At 37.7% G+C, this 19,217-nt stretch overlaps 1 protein-coding gene across 1 annotated transcript in view; it reads right to left on the bottom strand.

Moving 5' to 3' along the window:
• Positions 1–11,031: 11,031 nt before the first annotated feature.
• Positions 11,032–19,217, bottom strand: part of LOC126248062 (neurogenic locus Notch protein) — a 401,991-nt gene continuing 393,805 nt past the window's right edge. Inside the window, exons 21-24 of the mRNA XM_049948703.1 lie at positions 18,864–19,196; positions 18,290–18,535; positions 17,849–18,068; positions 11,032–16,754 (exon numbers count right to left, since the gene is read on the bottom strand). Of these exons, the coding sequence (XP_049804660.1) occupies positions 15,703–16,754; positions 17,849–18,068; positions 18,290–18,535; positions 18,864–19,196 (1,851 nt within the window). The 3' untranslated portion in view covers positions 11,032–15,702. The remainder of the gene's footprint in view (positions 16,755–17,848; positions 18,069–18,289; positions 18,536–18,863; positions 19,197–19,217) is intronic.

Here is a 19,217-nt window from a genome sequence, read left to right as displayed (position 1 = left end):
ACACACAGTTGCGTAAACAAACACACTTGGCAATCTGCAAAAAACATTTAGATCACTATGGTAATGAAGGAGACAACTTCTTAGACAGGATCATTACTGGTGATGAAACATGTATCCATCATTACAAGTTGGAGAGCAAATTGCAGAGCACGGAATGGAAACATCCAAATTCACCGTTCAAGAAAAAGTTCAAGACCCGACTGTCCGGAGGAAAACTGATGCTTACGGTTTTTTGGGATGCACAAGGTCCAGTACTGGAACATTATGGGGAAAGGTGCACAACAATAAACAGTGTACATTACAGTGAGAGGCTAAAGCCTGCAATTTGAATCAAATGCTGAGGATTGCTGTCAAAAAATGTTGTGTTGTTGCACGACAATGCCCGTCCGCATACTGCTGGCCACACTGCTGAAACGCTACAGAAACTCAAATTTGAAGTACTGGATCATCCTCCATATAGTCCTGATGTTGACCCTTCTGACTATCACTTGTTTGGTCCACTCAAATAGGCATTAAGGGGCTGTCGATTTGCCTCGGAAAGAGTGAAATAAGCGGTGCATCCCTGGCTCACAGCTCATCCCAGAACCTTCTTTTTTGAGGGCATCAGGAAGCTTGTACAATGATGGAACAAGTGCATTGAAATGCAAGGAGACTATGCCAAAAAATGATGTTCTTTTAAGTTTCCTATTTGATTACCATAAAATTTTATAACTACTTTGCGGATAATAACTGACTTACCCTCGTAATATGAAATATTTTTATCAAATAATAACAATAGCAAGAGCTCTCAGAACTGACATACTGAAAGCTTTGCATCAAGGCAACCAGGTAAATGCAGTATTTCTTGATTTCCAGAAACCACTTGACTCAGTACTGTACCTACATTTATTGTCAAAAGTGAGATCATTTTGTGACTGGATTGAGGACTTTTTGGTAGGGAGGACACAGCACGTTATCTCGGATGGAGAGTCGTCATCACATGGAGAAGTAACTTAGGGTGTGCCCCAGGGAAGTGTGTTGGGACCCTTGCTGCTCATATTTTAGATTAATGACAACATTAACAGTACAAGCAGGGTTTTAGCAGTTATCTGTAATGAGGTACTACCTGAAAGAAGCTGCAAAAATATTCGTCAGATCTTGATAAGATTTCAAAGTGGTGCAGAGATTTGTAACTTGCTCTATATGTTCAGAAATGTAAAATATTGCACTTCACAAGATGAAAAAACATAGTATCCTATGACTACAGTATCAATGAGTCACTGTTGGAATCAGCCAACTCATACAAATACCTGGGTGTAACACTTTGTACAGATTTGAAATGGAATGATCACATAGGTTCAGTCATGGGTAAAGCACGTGGTAGACTTCAGTATATTGGTAGAATACTGGGGAACTGCAATCAATCTACAAAGGAGATTGCTTACAAATCACTCGTGCAGCTGGTTCTAGAATACTGCTCAAGTATGTGGGATCCATACCAAATAGGACTAGCAAGGGATACTGAATGTATACAGAGAATGGCAGCACAAATGTTCACAGGTTTGTTTATCCTGATGTACCTAGGAGACATGACCATTGTGATAAGAGACATCAGTTCTTGCACAGTAAGGTTTAGTTGTTCATTATTTCCATGTGCTTTTTGAGAATGAAACAGTAGAGAAATAACATGTCAGTGGTTCAAAGAGCCTTCTGCCAAGCACTTAATTATGAATTGCAGAGTATTCATGTAGATGCGGTTGCAAATGTCAAGGGAGGGGCAGCAGGAAGGAGGGAGGGAGGGATCCAGAAATGGATTGGAGTGCAGAAGTACAAAATAAAAGAATGAAAAGCTTCTAAAGTATTCCTTACTTAGACATATGCCAGAGTTCATTTTATCTTAGGATAGAGATAAAAGGAAGGATTTGTTTCAGGATGAAAAATGGACTATAGATAAGAGTATATAAAAGAATATGGTTTCAATTAATCGTGTGAACTGTGGGAAGTCTCCAGACTCAATGAAGCGAAATTAAAGGCAATGGAAATGGAGTTTTGGAGATGAAGTTGTGAAGTAAGAAGAAGAGAAAAAAATAAGAAATGAAGCACTATGAGAACAGATGGGAGCTATAAACGAGATTTTAGACACTACTGAAAATAAATGGCTACCACGGTATGGACATCTTGGAAGAATGCCAGAGGAGAGAGGGCCTTCTAAAATATGGCACTGGAGACCTCCATGACACAGAAAATGGGGAAGACCCCGGCTACATTGGAATGATGGGGCAAGGTGTGCGATGCAGGACAGAGCCGTGCAAGAAGAAGAATGGCAAGATAGGAGGAGATGGAAACTTGGATGTGAGAGATGCAGCATGGGGTAGAAAACTCACAGAAAGAAGAGAGAAGAATTTAACACTGTCAACCTCTTCTATCTTCTTGTCATGGGCAAAAAATCTATTACAAATTCTGAACTGCAAACAGTGTGATTTTTTAAATTTCATTGAGAAAGTGTTGGCTAGAAATCATTTATTAATGACCATGAAGGTCATTAATAAAGTTATAGTTTATTTTTTGACCATTGATCAGTTTTACAATGATTTTAGACATGTTACATAGCAAATTCATACAGAAATAAACAAATTTCTTGGAAATTTGTCATTCGATATATGAAATAATTCTGTAGTCATGTTAACTAATAATATTTTTACTTGATGAGATATGATAGCTTGCCCTGATTTATGCAACAGTAAAACTAATTTTTTTAGTTCATCTATGTTAAACTCACTGCATAGAAATAGTAGGACATTTATATATTGTTGTACCGCTACATTTTTGCCTGTAGTATGTTTTCTCCTGTAATTGCACCAGTACACTTTGTTTTCCTTTTCCGTCTTTCAGAGAAATTTGACATTCCAACTTACATTTGTCCTATGGATTTGCCAACAAGTACTGTTTCACCTTACACCAGCACTCAGAGATAAGGTGTTCCTTGAGTTTTCTTTTGAAGGTGCTCAAGTTCCTTTATACTCTTGATGCTAGATGGGAGTCTGTTCTAATATAAGGGGTCCATGTCTGTCATTTTCAATCTTCTGCCACAGATGTGGTAATTTTCTCTGGTTCTTGTGTTGTGGTCATGAAAGTCTCTGTTTAGAGGTTCTGTACAATTTACGATTAGAAGAAGTATTTGTCATATATGTGCAAACTTGGTATAGTTAATATTTTAAATTTCTTGAATTTGTTGTTGCAGGATTCCCAAGGCATTAGATTAATGGCTTTCTTTTGAAGTTTTAAGATTCTTTGTACATGTACATCTGCTGCACCACCCCATACTGGGATACAGTCCAATATATGTGAGAAAGTATACAAACAAGAAGGAACGAGGTCCTAAATAGTCCAGTCAGTGAAGTAAAATTAGGGGAAAAGTTTGTGTAGTTGCAAATTTTTGTACTGTGGCATGAGGGAGTGTCACGAACAACATACTAAATATCCCCACAGCTGTGTGTGTGTGTGTGTGTGTGGGGGGGGGGGGGGGGTGTTGAGGAGGTTGTTTGCATTTGAACGTCACTTTTATATGATTTTCTTGAAAAACTTGAAAATTCCTGCTTCTGGTCAAACTTTCCCAGTAAAAACCGACCTACATTACATCTCCAACAAAGAAGTCCTTTCCTTTTCCTTGTAGGACTAACTGCTTCCATGTTGCAAGGGGTGGAAAAACCACAAATTATAAAAAATAGTATTTCAGTGGTATAAAATTAATGTTTATTGTTAAATGAAGTATGTTGAGAACAAGTTTTAAAAGTGTGTACCACATCTAAGTGCAGTAGAGCTGTATTACAGGATAAATTGTGTTATGGGGCTGTAACATGATAGATGAGGTGGTGGTGGATGGTAGAAGTGCAAGGGAAGGTAGGGCACAGGATTGTGGTCAGGCAATTCCTCCTTCATAGAGCTGCAAACTGAAGAGTGAACGGACGATTTTCCACTCTGTCTACCCCACTACATTACAAGAAGTAAATACAGGTTGTTTCACAAAGTTATACTGACCCTCCGTAATGTGCCTTACGAATTACTGGTATGCAGTGCACAGATGTGCCAGAGGTTTTTATTTTCCACAAAATGTGTTAAATTATATGGGGGTACAGATATCAGTTACTAATAATACTAATGTAAGAAATGCACAGGCACAGAACTTTTGTAAATATCTGTACACTCTTCTACACTACTAGAGGAGAAGCTGATTCTCAGTCATCCTGTGTGGGAACTGTACTGTTCTTCCAAGAAAGGTAACTCCCCCCACCAAGAATGGTGTTCACTTTTCAGTTTACAGGCAGACTATACTATCCGAGCATTTACTGACAGGTGTCAGTGATCTTTGTAGTGTAGCTGGGAAAGGGACTGGATTGGTAAATGGGACACCTTGCTGCTGTCTAATGTTGGCAATATTGTAGAACTACCTAACCTTATTGCAGTCACTTGCTAGTAAATTAATGAATGCCTAGGCAGTTACTGCACTTCTCTCACCATTAATTGTGTTATTAGTAGACTGTATAAATCTTTTTCATCCAGAAATTGTTGGTGCTTATAGATTGTGCTGCACTGAAAGAAGCCATTTATCACACATCCACAGTATACCTTTCAAGATGGGTGTGAATATGTCTGATGATACAGGACTGATTGTGTTCAAGCCTAGAGCAGTAATCTGTTGTACTGCATTTCTTGACTTATGTTGAAATATCTGAAGTTTCATAGCACCCAGGTGACCTAATTCTATTGCATTTGGAGACAATTTAAGCTTCTGTGCCTCTTTAGGTGTCGGGATAGCTGAGGCTCGATACACCACATACTGTGTAAAATATTCCAGCCAGTGATATTGAAGACAATGAAATTGACTTGGTCGAATACATTTTGACAGCTTGTTATACTTGGGACAGGCTCTTCAGTGTGGGAGACAGTTGACAGCTCCAGCTGTTGAGCTTTATTACATAATAGCTCACTTAACAATTGCAAGTGAGTACGCATTTAATAAACTGAAAATAACTCCACTATATAAATTCAAACTCAGTTATGTTGTTTTGTCTACTTAACACAAGAGATTTGGACAGCCAGTGCTGAGGAGGTATAGTCTGTCTACAAAATGCAAAGCGAGCAGCACTCGTGGTGAGTGAAGTTACCTTTCCTGAAAGAATGCTCCAGTTGCCATATAGGATGACTAAGAATCAGTGTCCCCTTTAGCAATGTAGAATAATGTGCACAGATTTATGTAGAGTCTGTTGATATGTGATTCTTGTGTTACTATTATATTTCAGGCAGTGTTAATGCACTTTGTAGAAAATAAAACACCCCCTGGACACATCTATATACTGCATCATTAGTGACTGGTAAGGCACACTGAGAAGGGTCAGTATAACTGTGTGAAATGACCTGTAGTTGCTTTCTGTGACATAGTGGGGTTGGTAGAGTGGGAAACCACCTGCTCACTCTTCAGTCTGTGACCTATACAGGAGGAAAGTGCATGACCTCAAGTGACCTACCTTACCTCGCATTTCAACCACTCACCTCGCCCCCCCCCCCCCCCCCACATCCCACCCCGTCAACCATGTTAGATGCCCCACAACACAATTTATGCCACAATATGGCTCTGCTGCACTTAGATGTGGCGCACACAGTTGATATTTGTTCTTAACCCACTTCATTTAAGAGTAAACAGTAATTTTATACCACTGAAACACTATTTTTAATGATTTGCAATTTTTCTATCCCCTGCAATGTGAAAACATTAGTCCTAGAGTAAAAAAGGAACAGGACCCTTTTTTTGTAGGAAATTTAATTTAGTTCAGTTTCATTCAGGGATAACTATTCACTAAAAGCCATGGATTTTGAGTTATTCAATAAAAACGTAAAAAGTGACCTCTAACTGACACCTTCCCCCCAAACCCAATGCTCACACCAGCAACCGTGGAGAATTTTAGTTTGCTATTCATGACACTCCCTTCTACCACTGTACAAAAACTTGTAACTACACGAATTTTTTCTCCAATTTGACCTTTCTTAGCCTTCGTTGACTGGGCTAAATGATGAGACCTTGTGGAACACAATATGTAATTAGTTACCATCTGGATGATAGCTAACAAACGAGTCCTGCATTAACATGGTGAAGCTGCGAAAGTGGCACTCACTCCTCAAGATTTGTTTTTCAACCTCCTCCAACCAAGTGCACACAGACAAGTAAAGAGTACATCTCAGCCACTCATCTACAGTTCTCTAATAACAGACAGCTTGATACAGGGCTCTTTCCCACTGAACTCTTTGTTTTCTCTGACAGAAATATGATTTCAATCATTTTATGACATTTCCATAATATTTTAATTTACTTAAAAAGATATTCTAATCTACACAGCCAAATGCCTTTCTGAGATCACAGGATATACCATAACATGTAAATTGACATCCAATTTAATTAACGTATAGCAAGCTCCCTATTATACTGATTAATGTGGACACAGGAGTGCACAGATAACCAAAACGACATGGATAATCCCAAATACACATTTTATCAGGATGGTTTGGCTGTCAGTTTCAGTTGCAAAATTTTAGAGCTTCTCTTCATTTTTCTTAAGCCTCCCATGCTGTGCCTGTCCCCGAAACCCGAAAAAGTTTTTGCATATTCACCCTTTCCTAACTAATCTATCACTTGTATTTTTTTTCTTTTTCAGTCATTAGAACATGTTTGTTGTTTATCTGTAATTTTCCTTCCACATGTACACCATCTGTAACTTCAGGAACAACAAGAAATGTGGTATTGGTTATTACACCATGCTAGAAACTGATCCACTTTAAAAGTTTACATTTTATCAAGTTCTGTCAGCAGCTTGAAAATCATGATCAACAATGGATTAATACCAACTCAGACCATGCATTCTATAAATAACTATCCCAGAAGAAAACTAAATCACTTTCTTTTCCTATTGGCTTTAACGAGTGGAAAATAATAAAATTACAAACCTTTAACACCGGGGCAAAAGGATAGCAAGCATATAGACATGAAATCAGCTACAGGCATGTTACAGGGATGAAGTCCCTGCATTTACCTGAAAATGAAATGACAAACAACAGAAAAATATTTCAGGGGTGTCCGATGGTGGATTTGGGGCCTGCATTGTCTTCTGGCAGTAAAACATGCATCACATGTTTATGAACTTCCAGCATGCTGGAGTAGCTTGGGTCAGCAACTTCGATTAATCAGTAGAACAAGAAACTAGCCAAAGTTGCAAATTTTTACTTTTTATTCATTCGATGACTAGTTTTGGGCTGAGACCCATTTTCAAATCATCATAACTAAGTCAAAAATGGCGTTTCTGAAGATGTCACAAATGTACAATAAACAATTACAGTGCATACGACTGCCTGAAACTAGTCATTGAATGAATAAAAAATAAAATTGTGCAACTGGGAATGGTTTTTAATTCTACTGATGTATCACATGCATAGTAGTGTATTCTAAACAAAAATATTCATTCTGATTACAACAGAATATATCACAGTTCATTTTTTGTCAAATGTTTGATTAATTTAATTAAGAAAAACTACCCGAGCATACCCATCCTCACTACTGTACTTACACCAGTACCTCATCTTGGTGGAACACCTTGCCTGCGAAGGCAGAGGACCCATGCTCGAGGCCTGGTCAGGGCATACAGTTTTAATCTGTCAGGAGGTTTCACACCAGTGCACACACTGCTGCAGAGTGAAAATTCATTCTGGGAGCAATCCCTGAGGCTGTGGCTAAGCAATCTCTCCACAATATCATTTCTTGCAGAAGTCCTAGTCTCTCAAGTTATGCAGAAGTAGTTCTGTGAAGTTTGGAAGGTGGGACATGAGATACTGGTGGAAATAAAGCTGTGACTGGATTGTATGTCATGCTCGGGTATGTACATCATGCTCGGGTAGCTCAGTTGGTTAGATATATTGCACATAAAAAGTTGCATTGGTGTGATGTTTAACTGTGAAAATGGCTTCCTTCAAAGCAGGTACTAAATTTAGGACTTTTGACAACAGAAGATGCTAAGAAAGCAAATGAAGTGCTGAAAAGATCATCTCTTCAAGCCTTACTGATTTTTTATTTTTTAAATGCCCTTGTTCCAATCAATTACTTAATTTAGGACCTACGAACAACAGCAAATGCTTTAAAGGCAAATGAAGTGTCAAAGAATAATTCTTTTCAAGACCTAGCTATTTTGCACATAAAAAGTTACATTGTTATGATATTTAATTATCTAAATGTCTTCCCTTGAACTGAGTACTAAATTAAAAATAATTTGAAAACTGAATATGCTACTAAAGCAAATGAAGTGTCAAAAATAAAATATATTTCAAGCTTTCTGAACAAAAAATTGAGGACTCTTTTCAAGTCTAATGTTTTGTGGCATGATTATCCTAAAAGTAAGAAATAAAACAGATTTGAGAAACATTTGATGCACTTCCGAATGCTCAATATCACGTACAGCAAATGAGCAAGAATTTAAAGATCAATGTTTAACTTAGAATTTCAAAAAGGGATAGAGGGCAACTGCTATACATGATTTCAAGCAGCATTCAAAGGCACATAAACCATTCCTCTATTCTATTTTATTTCTTACTTTTAGACAAATTGTTTTAAAAAAGATTCTTTTTTTCGAAATTTTTTGTTTTCAAAAACTGTCTAACTATGCACGGATAATCCACAAATTGGGTAATCTGCACCGTGATAGTTTGGAATCTGCTGCAGTTTTCGATAATTCTATGAATGTGTGTAAATATACTTCCAATATATTCCAGAATTATTGGAATTCTGTAATAATGTTGACAAAATGCCATATTGATAATGGTTGCTCTTATTCATTTCCGGGCTGAAGCAGAATTACAGATGCAATTTTCCTTATACATTTACCCATTGTAGATGGCAGAAGGGTACATTGTTCATTTAATACACTGCTTAGAAACTGTCCAACAATTATATTTATCGAGAATTTTGTAAGAGCTATGATGATTTACAGTTTACTAAACCATACTACAAAATATCAACTGTGGACATGTATTACCTGGATATACATATTTTTCATTGCCGAATGTGTTATAAAATTCACACCCCAAATTATCACTGACAAGGGAACCGCCCCATCGCACCCCCCTCAGATTTAGTTATAATTTGGCACAGTGGATAGGCCTTGAAAAACTAAACACAGATCAATCGAGAAAACAGGAAGAAGTTGTGTGGAACTATGAAAAAAATAAGCAAAATATACAAACTGAGTAGTCCATGTGCAAGATAAGCAACATCAAGGAGAATCTGACGTCAGGAGCGCCGTGGTCCCGTGGTTAGCGTGAGCAGCTGCAGAGTGAGAGGTCCTTGGTTCAAGCCTTCCATCGGGTGAAAAGTTTACTTTCTTTATTTTTGCAAAGTTATGATCTGTCCGTTCGTTCATTGACGTCTCTGTTCACTGTAATAAGTTTAGTGTCTGTGTTTTGCAACCGCACCGCAAAACTGTGCGATTAGTAGACGAAAGGACGTGCCTCTCCAATGGGAACCGAAAACATTTGATCGCAAGGATATAGGTCAAACGATTCCTCCACAGGAAAACACGTCTGATATATTCTATACAACATTGGTGACGGCATGTGCGTCACATGACAAGAATACGTTGTCAACCCACCTAACTTGTACACTTGGCGAATGGGTAAAAAGATTCTTCTACCTTGCCCGATTTAGGTTTTCTTGTGGATGTGATAATCACTCCCAAAAAAGTGATGTAAACATAAGCATTTGTCACATAAACTGAAATAAAAGTTAAACTTTTCACCCGAGGGAAGGCTTGAACCAAGGACCTCTCGTTCCGCAGCTGCTCACGCTAACCACGGGACCACGGAACTCCTGAGCTTCTAATTCCCTTGTTGTTGCCTATCTCGCGCATGGACTACTCAGTTTGTATATTTTGCTTATTTTTTCATAGTTCCACACAACTTCCTCCTGTTTTCTCGATTGATCTGTGTTCAGTTTTACAAGGCCTATCCACTGTGCCAAATTATAACTAAATCTGAGGGGGGTGCGATGGGGAGGTTCCCTTGTGAGAAATGACATGCAATATAAATAATGGGAGGGGGGCAGGGGCAAATTACGGTAGTATTCTTTATATTAACAGATTTTTGCTTATTCACAGGAAAAAAATCTTACATCCTACTTTTTTATTTACACATGTGTGAGGTTTCTCAGTAATTCATTACTTTGTATTTTCAGGCAAACTGTAAATGATCATGTCAAATGCTATAGCAGTTTTGTATTCACAGTGTTCTGCAGATTGTATGAAGTTAGTGAATGACACTGTTTGTATATATATATAGACAAGGATGCTTCTTTTATTGCTTATTTTTATTTTGTCCGGACCAGTATTTGGCTACATTCTCATCTTCAGCAACTGTATAATTTATGGTTGTATGCCACAGAAACGTCCTATGGAATCCTTCACATGGGGAATGCTGGTGGTCATGTACAGTATCATGAAATTTCCATCTACACCAATACTCGTTAATTAACTTTGTTACCTTGAGTACGGAGATCTAACAACCAAACAACCTTATTACAGAATTTCATTAATGAGATATACTTCTGCAACTTCTGAACAATTGTGTGTGCTGCTGCACAATGCCTGAAGTATTCTATTGTCACCCTGACAGTCTTAGAGCAGCAAGGAAAGGAGGGAGGTATTCGGCCACAAATGTCTTTGACTGTCTGCCCAGTTATGTAAAGATTTTAGTAGATAATCTAACTTAAAACACAGACTGAAATCATATTTCCTTCACAACTCCTCCTATTGCACAGAAAAATTTCTGAAAATGTTGTAACATAAAAAAGTGTCAAAAATGTTAGCTAAAATATATCCAAGCTGACATACTGTGGAAGGATAAAGATAAAGAAAGAAAGAAAGAAAGAAAAGTCACAGCAAATCAACTCAATAACTAAAGTATTTCATTTATTTACTTAAACCATATTTATTTAAGGAAATATATTACAACTACAAAGCTACTCCTTGTATCATAACAATTAAGAAATTATTTACAAATAAAATGAGATTCTCAAACATGTAAAATACACTACAGAAAAAATGAGCTTCATTTATTTACTGATACTCCAGAAATATAAATATTTTAAATTCACATTAAAAATTTACACACCACAGGAAAAATAAAGCATCAGTCACGGAAAAATAAAGCATCAGTCACTGCTAAACACTGACAACGGTTTTCTGTGATATGTGTTATTTATTTATAAGACTGTAATATCAATGTCCAAAAAAGTCAACATGGAGAAGTGAAAAGTGGTTTCATGTGAACAAACAGCAACGGTTATGAAAGTATTCTTTGCAAAATTAAAATAGTACATAATTGAACCATCCACAAATGTCAAAAGGTACAACTGTGAACAATAAATCTGTAGTGAAGCTGGTGTGTCATATTCTCTGCCTAAAAATGTACACAAAAAACGAGCTCACAGTATTTCCAGATGATCAGGTACCTTACTGAATGCTCTGTCTTCCAATTTGTCAGAGATAAAATGTTTAGAAACTTTAGTGGATTGTAAATCTGTTTGTTCCAGTAGAAACTGTTCATAAGGCACATTTCACAATAACCATTTCATATAAATCTGTAAACCTATGAGATGGACAGTGTGCTGGAACCAAGCAGGTATTAGGAAATATTTACATAATACATTCAAAACTAAAATCAATGAAGAAGTTACTGTGCAGAGAAAACCAAGTTGTTAAAAAATAATGATTGGAAGATAAAAAAAGCCTGTCACCATGAATCTGAAGAAGCAATACAAACTACAGGTTTTGTTTAATTGTTCAACAGATTGAAAGATAAAAATTTAATTTGTCATCTTCAAAATTAAAATAAAAAAGGCACTGAAATCTGTCATGACTCAAACATAATTAACAATAATGCACCTTTCAAAACGAAATAAATCTGTCTGTTCTGCTAGCACTTCCTCACAATACAATACTTCTCTGTAATGTCTTGTTCAAATTTTATTCCCTGAGATTTTAAATTGGTAGATTTACTGTGTGCATTAAGAAAGAGTTCCTCATAAATACTGAACTGACATTTAAAGAAAGTTTGTCTAAAAAACTGTACAGGTAGGAAACGACACCCAAAATTTTGTAGTTAAGATAGTCCATAAAATCCCTTTCCATACACTACAAAGTGGTATAGAGTAATACACAGATCACTAAGTCATTGCTCTGTTCAATATTTTAAAAGGGTAACAATACAATCAAAACTCCTCTCCACTCATCACAGCAGAGAAACGAGTAGTCAGCAATTGACAAGTAGCTACTGAAGTATTTAGCATGAGGAAAACGTTATCAAGTACATGTTTCGAGAAATATTGACATAAATGGCCAAAATGCCCAAAGCAAACACTGTTGCTTCTCTACACATTAAAAAAATTGTCATGAGTGATGGTGCAAATATGGACTTATTCTGTATAAGAATAGTAGTGAAATGTGTAAATGAATCATTGCAATTGTTGTATCATTATTATTATACACTAATAAATTATCTAATGGCCTTGTAACAAATATACTAAAAATTAAAACACTGACAGTCTTCAGAAATTGTAAGTCAATTCAAAGAACAACTTTCAGGTGTCATGGAAATTTTACTGTCAAATCTACAAAAAATCAAAAGATAGCAAAACTTTCTTATACGTTGGGAACTTCAATACACAGGTCAACATACTTTACATATCTATCTTTCACAACCCTACAGGACCTGCATACACTTTAATATCATTAATTACAACAATGGAAATGAAAGAGTAATAGATCACTGAAGATCTTAGTTATGGGTACATGGTTACCAATAATTACTATTCTGATGTTTTCAATTGCTGTTGACAGTTATGTTCACATGGTCTCTCTCAAAATAACCTGCATTTTCTAAAGCCATTTCTCCTGGTGTGTTGAACTCTGAATGTGAACACTAAGAATCAGGAAACCAATCCTAGGCTACGTGAAAGAACTGAGGGACATTAAGACACAACATAATTAAATGCCACAGTGAAACAGAACATATTTTAAAAACCAGTAAGCCTTTTAGGAAAAGTGATGATTGATTCAAAATGAACCTATGAAAGGAAATCGTGTACCACATGCATCTGTAGCAATTTGTAAGGTGGTTTCATTCAATCTAAAACCTATTAGAAGTGGACCAAGGCATCATCGTAACAAATTATAATGCAAGGGGCTTGCACCGTAAACTGGATGAGCACTTCCTTGCAATCAGTTCAGCATTCTGTTCCATATCGTAAATACCTCTTACCACATAATAAGTTCTGCCACAAAAATTGTAGGGAAATGGAATGTTATGATTTCACAGAGTAATAACACTGTATACCAAATGGATACAGACATATCTTATTTAACATCCATCAAGAATAAATGTTTTTATTAACCAAATTACAATAGCAAATACCACTTCCTAAATTCATTTGCTACCACAGGGTCACGAAGCTAACGACAAAGGCAAAGAGAGCCACTTTTTAATGTATTATAGTGAAAGTCTGTGGAATTCTGCACGTATACAGGATATCATCCAGTGATTCACAGCAAATACCATACTATGCACCCACTGATGGAGTATGAATAGTTTAATGTTTCAAACTGTTGTATTTGGGAAAAAAACAACCTCCTCGTGTTATCTTCTAAAATTTTTAATATTAACGTGAAATGACAATACTGTAGCGCTGAACACAATTTAAAATACTGGCAACTGCATTCAAAACAGGTAACGCCTTTGTCTTATATTTCAGCATCCATTTAAGAATGCTTTGGTCCCTGGTGTTTAGCATGTCACTTAAAAATTTAAAAATTTTAGAAAAAGAGGAGAAACATCAGATGTAGCATCAAATTATAATTATAATCTGCAGTGTGAAACAGCTGACTTCCTAAGATTCTAAACAGGAGTGCAGTAATTTCCATTCACAAGAGGAATGTTTTCAATATAAACATAGTTCACTCTGACCAACTCTCAGTTTTACTCTATCAGATGCTCTCAAATATGTTTACAAATTAAATTTGGAAATGGAATTACTGCATACTAAGGCACATTATTACACACCACTTCAAAGAAATTGCAACATTGCAATACACTCCTTTTGTGTTCAAGGCACTTAGAATCTTTCAGCATAAAGTGTTGATCAATCATAGAAATCTAAGTCTTAGTCTACAACACTAATATCTGAACCACTCTCAGGCCATCTGTCTTAACATATAATACACATACCAACCCAGAATACAATTAAGTACTCAACTGCCTACTGTATTCTGGCAATTTGTTCACTAATTCTTTCATCAGTAGCTTTGTACATAACATAAACACATTATTTACAACATACATTAAAAACAATTATAAAATTAAATATATTCAGCCTATTTTACATTACTATAAAACATGTCAGACAGTCACCAACTAAAATTTTCGCATCATTATAATCACAAACTCTCAACAATCAAGACATGCTTAGGAAACTAGAAAAATATATCTTTATAAAAGACCAAGTACTTTATGTGCTACAAATTTTCATACACATATAAAGCTGTAGAAAAATAATGATGGAATGAAAGACATTTTACATCTGGATGCACCACTGCATGGCAAGGTAAAAGGCATTTGTCATCCTTTATGAGCAAGATTTTCTGTTAGCAAATGAGAGATAACAAGTACATATAAAAAATGAGGAGGAATAGATACTGCTCCAATTGAACTGATTGAAGAACTTCCTCTTCTTAACCAGTGCAAAATATTAAATAGAGTACACTATGTCAATTTAATAAAATAAGCACAAAAAAGGGACATCATTTTTGTACAAAGCTGAGTCAATAAAATAAGCCCAAAATAGGGGAAATCACTTTTTGTACAACACTTAGTACGTCCTAATTGTCAGGTAATCTTTACCCTCATAACTGTTCTCTTTTCTGTTTCTTGAGAGAAAAAAATATCAAAAAAATAATTGTCCCCAGCAACATCAGTCAGCAAGTCTTTTGGCATCAAACAATTTTCTCACAAGGGCATCAACAACACTTTTTCCAATTGAAACAGGTTCAGTGTTACCAGAAATGTAATATCACACACAGTTTCCTTTTTCCTTGTCTTTGTTTCAAATAGCTGGCTCCAACTGTCAAAGTTTAGAAAACTGAAATTCACAGTGGTACTTCCCACTTTCATAACAGAGCTCCTTCAGGCAAGAGCACTCTTACTGTGAGTGGGCGACAGTTCCATTGTTAAAATGTGGCCCATAGGTGGGTAAAAGTTGATGCTAATAGGCACATCCACAATAGCAATAACTGACTCTTAGCTTCACACTGAGAGCTATTGTGCACACGTATTGTAAACCAAATGACGATCAGAAACAAACTCTCATTTACCTTCACGATAAACTTTTTGTGCTCGAGCCCGATACACATACTTTAACTTGCTCAGTCACGACGCACTAACTTCATTTCGTACAGGTAATATGTTACTGTTCAGCACAAGAAATGCAATGGACATTAAAAACCATGTTCCAATTTATTTCTCTGAAGATCAGCTACACAATTTAGTTTTTCTCTGTTCACAAATCTTCAGATTTCTACACTCCAGTAACAGGAAGTGCATTTCATAGAACACTACACTTCATTCAATGGAGGTCTCTACCAACTATATGTAGATTGCCTCAGCCTGTTTCTGATGTTGCGCTCCTGTAGCATAGGCGGGACTCCTCGTGCCCTCCGACCAGTCAGATGCAGAGCGCGGTGACGAAGACGACCAGTGGCCCGGAGACTCTGGGGACGGAGTGGGGAAATTATCCGGTGCCTGAACATAGTGCTGAGGTGTCGCCTCCGAGTGCTGTGACGGGGGCGTCAAGTAGTGGTAGTACTGTTGCTGTAGACCAAAAGCCGCACCCGGTCCAGCTCCCGCGGCACCCACAGCTGCACCTGCCAAATCGGGAAAGTCGAAGCCCACAGCCTGCGCCTGTTGCTGGCCAGTAAGTCCATGTTTCTGTTGAGTCGCCGCACGCAGCGCAGCCATGTGTGTCGGCGAGGTAGGTAGCGACGGCCTCGATTTTGCCGGCGAAGGTGAACCGCCGTAGCTCGCCGCAGGTGAGCTCACACTGTGCGGTGGAGACTGCTGGTTGCTGTACGGCGGCGAAAGGGCCTGCGCTTGGGCGTGGACCTGCAGAGTCGCCAGCTGCAGCTGCTGCTGGCTGGCACCTGTGGGGTCGAACAGCCCTCCGTAGCACCCGTACTGCTCCAGCCCGAGTGCGCGCAGACTCTGCAGAGGTCCTCCGGCTGTGCCCTTCACGCAGTCCTCGTAGGCCGGAGGCTGCTTTGGTAATGAGAGACCGCCGTTGCTGTAGACCGAGCCGTCGTAGGGACTGGGAACACTACCGTCGGCGGCGCCTGCCGGTCCGCCCACCGTGCGAGGGGACTCCAGCGAAGTGACTGGGGAAAGCGAAGATGCCGCACTTTCCACACTCTGAGGCTGAGTGCCTACTGGCGGTTTCTTTCCCCCAGATTTCTTGACACTCGGTTTTCGGCGTACTCCAGCCACTCCGTCTGTATCGGGGCTGGTTGGTGAACTGCCACCTGCCGCAGTCTGACCGTTTGCGTTGGCTCCTGGCTTGGGACGTTTCTTAGATTTGGACGGTTTCGTACCAGCCCCTATTACTGTAGGGTGAGTAATCAGATGATGATGGTGATTTGGTGAACCTAGAACACAAAATTGATATATTTAATAATTTTATAATACTGAACAAAATAAAAACTTCAAAGATATAAAAACTACAAAGGGAAAGAGAGATGTAATGCTAGACTTCAGTTTCTTAGAGGTAGTGTGTTAGTTCAGTTGTAGAAAAAGGGGTAAGGAATTGGTTGTAGCTTTAATGAAGCAATCCTGTGGAATCTGACTTATTTGTGTTATAAAAAACCTCAAAGCAAGACAAAAGTGTCACAGCATAAAGACTTAAACAAAAAAACAAAAATTAATATGTGCAGAACACAGCAAAAGATTAACAGAACACTATAACCAACACAAATGGAGCAATCACATGCTTTGTATATTTTATTTAAAAAATATAGCAGAAACTAGAGCATTTATGTTTAGCAAAATAATAATGAATAATAACGCAGATCATCATCTACCTCAAACACCAGGTATGCACACTGTGTATCAGGAGTTTTTACAAAGTATGTAATAGACTTTTTCAATTTGATGCAATTTGCACTATCTTAACACAAAAGGAGAGTCAGCCCAAACTTATTGTCAACTCATTAAACAACACAACTCCCGCTTATTTCCTTCAATAACAGATATACAACACCTACTATGATATACTGACAGACAGACAGATAATTCTCCCAGATTAAAAGACTTGCAGAAAACAGCATTAGCCACAATGTGTACCGCAGAGGAGAATGTGTTTTGCGTAACAACACTAAGAAGAAGAACATTTTGCCCCTTTCATAAATACTTTCAGATGGTTAAGAACAGTTGTATCACAGCATATCTGCAAGGAAAAAAAAAAAAAAAAAAGAAGAAGAAGAAGAAGATAGTATTACACTTTGCAGTTAAATGATGCATACTTTGAAATAGAGGTTTTTTGCGCATCTGTAATTTTGTTCATTCTCTTTACTCACTAGAAATTAAAACAACAACAGGCTCCAAACCATTTTCCTTCAGACAGCAATAATAGTGATTTTGATGTCTTTCTATTTACTAAAAATGATTAATTTTAATTGCATATTACTTTGGGTTTAAATTAAAATCATTTTATTGTAAATACATAGCTAACTCTGCTTTTTACCTATGATAGGCCCATTCGGTATGACAGTAACCATCTGTGGGCTGCGTGGAACGTGCTCATCAAGTAATCTCACAATATCATGGTGCAACCTCTCTCCTGCTACATCTCTTGGCAACCTGTCCATATGATCCGTGATTTCTCTGTTAGCAAAGTTGTCCAGTAGGGCTTTACAAGCTTCATAACTTCCTTCACGAGCAGCAAGGAACAGTGGTGTCTCATCCTGAAAGAAATACAAGAGATCCATTTAGAACAGTAAGTTTCACTTGCATTTCTTGAGGAAAAGTTGTATCACTGGAATTGTATTTTATTACATGTATTCACTCACATAAATAAACTGATATACCAAATTAGAATAACAGCTAAGTGAATACTCAGTATTATCATGAATCTAATTATATATAGCATGCACACTGCACAACTGTTAGGCCAATTTCAACTTGCCTTGTCATCTTGAGCATCCCTGTTAGCACCATGTGCTAACAGTATATTTACTGCTTCAGTATTGTTAACAGCAGCAGCCCAATGCAGGGCAGTTTTTCCAGAGTTATCTGCAGCATTTATATCAGCATCGGCATTTATGAGATCCTCCACCATGCCCTCAATCGCTAGACGAGCAGCCAGAATTAGTGGAGTAGTACCGTCATGCATTCGAGCATTTAGATTGGTTGCTCGATTACGTAGCAATATCTACAAATCAGAATTATCAAAAATTAAGACTTGCATTAATAATTACCCTGCTGTATTACAGTTGTAGAACTGAACTGAATAATGACCTGTTTTAAAGTTACAATAGTTAAAATTACAAGCAAAACTGCATGTAACTCTGTACGTAACATTAACAAATTGAATTATTGCTAGCATGAAAATCAAATGGAAGAAATAGGCATTAGTACCATCCAATATCAAAAGTATATCATCACCTTTCTACAACGACACACATCTTTAACAGATTAAATAGCAGCAGTGTTCACAAAATGAATCAAACTTCCTATGTAACATGTAGTATTGTATGTACCTGGAAAACTCCCATGGCATCTGCAGCAACAGCAGCATGTAGTGGGGTACGACCAGTATTATCTTGTAGGTTTGCATCTGCACCAGCATCCAAAAGACGTTTTGCAGCATCAGCTCTAGCATATCGGGCTGCTAAATGAAGAGAAGTCTCTCCTGTTTTGTCCATTGTGGCGTTAAGTTCAGCTCCTTGAGCCACGAGATCGGTAATGACAGCTGCTGCACTTCCATCATCATCCTCATCCTCGCCAGTGTCTATGCCTCCACCACGAACTGCTGCTACCATTAATGGAGTCATTCCACACGGACCCCGTACATCCACATCTTGGCCACCCTCCTGTGGTGAAGAAGACAGATT

Source organism: Schistocerca nitens, chromosome 3, assembly GCF_023898315.1.
Source record: "Schistocerca nitens isolate TAMUIC-IGC-003100 chromosome 3, iqSchNite1.1, whole genome shotgun sequence".
NCBI lineage: Eukaryota > Metazoa > Arthropoda > Insecta > Orthoptera > Acrididae > Schistocerca > Schistocerca nitens.
The sequence above is the reverse complement of the archived record's forward strand: the minus strand, read 5'-3'. Positions and strand labels throughout refer to the sequence as shown.